General features: G+C 40.6%; 1 protein-coding gene across 1 annotated transcript; it reads left to right on the plus strand.

The window, feature by feature from the left end:
- Nucleotides 1-56: 56 nt before the first annotated feature.
- Nucleotides 57-1,576, plus strand: LOC119579814 (the record flags this gene model as incomplete). The annotated part of the gene is given in 4 exon segments (XM_037927698.1): nt 57-170; nt 375-536; nt 671-775; nt 934-1,576. Coding segments are annotated over 4 exon segments (582 nt in total), but the record flags the coding sequence as incomplete, so codon positions are not given.
- Between the last annotated feature and the right edge of the window lie 924 nt (nt 1,577-2,500).

Genomic DNA, 2,500 nt, shown 5'->3' on the forward strand with positions numbered 1-2,500 from the left:
TAGTACGCAGTTCTTTTATAAAATATATTCAGTCTATTCGTTGATTTCTGCCACAGCTCTCAGGACATGAAGGTACATACATCTGCTTGGATGGTCTGCCGAAGACCCCGGACACTTGCAGACTCTATGCATTTGGCGTTAATAGGGAAGACATTAAGTTTGAAATGGAGGTAAGTTGATTCATTTAACTATTCCAGTTGCTCGAAGAAACACATAGGCTATAGTGTGTGAATTAGCAGACATGAATAGACTTACGAAGATGATATCTTCCATGAAATTAACCTGAAATACAAACCATGGTCGCCAATATAATAATACTTCAGTCTCACATGTACAGATCTAAGCGTCTGCAATATTTTTTCTGTTTTCTTTAGATGGGGAAGCGTGGCTGCCGAGCCCACATAATTACGCCTCTGACGGAATACAGCTACTCTAAACTGGGTGTCAATACCTACCTGTACCCACTTCAGCTGACGAATGCGACGGGTTTAGGACATTACACACTGGATAGTTTCATGAATCTTCTAAACCACATGGTAAGTCTTCTTTCTTTTTCTTCTGCATATGAAATATCTCACTGTGTATGGCGCACACTCAGACCATTTGTACTTTGTATCAGTTCATATACTACAACGGCGATAAGTAACCCCATTTTCTTTTCGTTTATAAGTGGAAACCCATCCACTACGTGAAGACTACCCTGGCCGGGACGGAGTGGACCTTGCTCTTTAACATCTTTACCTCCAGCTACCAGGCCTATTTCAACGTCAAGCAGGTAAATAAATGTTTATTTGCAAGTGATTGACTCTTTTCTATCGAGTCAAAATATTATTTGACAATTATTTCGTATATGTAAGTCCTCGTTGTTCACGTAGCATATCCTAACCAGGGAAAGTTTTTTAAAGAAAGATAAAAATAATCTTCCAATATCAGGTTCGACTTCTGCTCCATCTCCCTCCTGCCACCGACGAAAACCTCCAAAGACTCAACGAGATGTACCGAATGTTGATCGGCCTCGAGTACTACGGCTTCAAGCTAGTTTACTCACGCCCACTGCCCGATACGCAGTACTATCATGCTTACTTCGAACGTCATCTCTACACCAAGTATGAAACAGTGTGGATTCGACGTTGAATAGTGTTGTTCAGGACACTGAAAACAATATCAGACGTTAACAAAAATTTCGAGGGCACAGAACTTAAAAAACTACATTTCAGGCTACTCAAAAGGGAGAGAATAATGACAAAGAAACAAATAAAAACAAATGCGTTGTCGGGGGTCATAATGTGACTAATCAAGCGGTACAGTTCATGGCAAGCCGTGCCTATTATAAACTTTTATCTTATGTCGAATATAATGGTGCTTTGTGTTTTTTACCTTAAACGTGAAACTTATTTTTCTTTGTATTATTTGTTTCCATGTATTTTTAAAATGTTTTACATGATTTGAATGAATGTTGTTATCTGCAGTATTTAATGCATCAATAGTATTTGGTTTACATTTTTTCATTCATATGTATGCATATGTTCATTGTATGTAGTCATCACAAATAATTTTTGCATAATTATCGACGTTTGTACTTCTACTTACATCTAAATAAACAGTCTACTGTTGAATAATAATTCTTTTACTGCTGCGTTTGTCAATCCTTTGTACAAATGCTCGCAGTGTCATAGCTAGGTATCTGTGAACGGGACGGCAGCTGGGGGGACACTGAGTAAAAAGGGGGCACTAGCCTAGCGGAGCTTAGGGTCATTACATTTACGATACAATATGAGGATTTTAGGATACATTCTATGGTGAAATCAGTGACGATATTTAAGGCTTTATACAGTCGCTGACGTCTTCATATATCTATATAAAACAATATGCAGTAGGGTTACCTAGGACGATGTTTGGGGGACTAGACTTTTCCTGTATATGTACACACTTGTATATATGTATATATATGTATATATGTATATATGGATCTATATGCATATATCTACACACACACATATATATGTGTGTGTGTGTGCGTGTGCACGCACACGCGTGTGTAAGACCCATTTCACATATGGCCTATTTCAACACACACCAAATCCCTCCCCAGAGACGCTCACTAATGGATCTCAACTGCTTTCGAATAACCCTTATGGCTACAGGCCTGCCTTGTGGCCAGACATATATCTAAATAAAGTAACACAACTTCCTACATACCAAGCCTATTACCCAACACAGCTATGGATGCGACGCCCGCAGGTCTTCCGCCTTGTGACGTCGCTCTGTTTACACAAACACATTCTTTCTCTTCTATTTCCCAGTACATTGCAACCCTTTGCCAATTCCCCATGCAAACCTGTATAAAAGAGGGTCGCCTGCGAGCGACATTCAGCCTCCGGGCTAGTACAGTGGTAACGTGTCGGTCTCTCATCCGAGGGGTCGGCGGTTCGCGCCTCGCCCAGGCGCGAGAAGTTGCAACTGTCGCCTGGAGTTTACTGCTGTGGCTGGGCAGAACTTC

This window comes from Penaeus monodon, chromosome 12 (assembly GCF_015228065.2).
Source record: "Penaeus monodon isolate SGIC_2016 chromosome 12, NSTDA_Pmon_1, whole genome shotgun sequence".
Classification (NCBI taxonomy): domain Eukaryota; kingdom Metazoa; phylum Arthropoda; class Malacostraca; order Decapoda; family Penaeidae; genus Penaeus; species Penaeus monodon.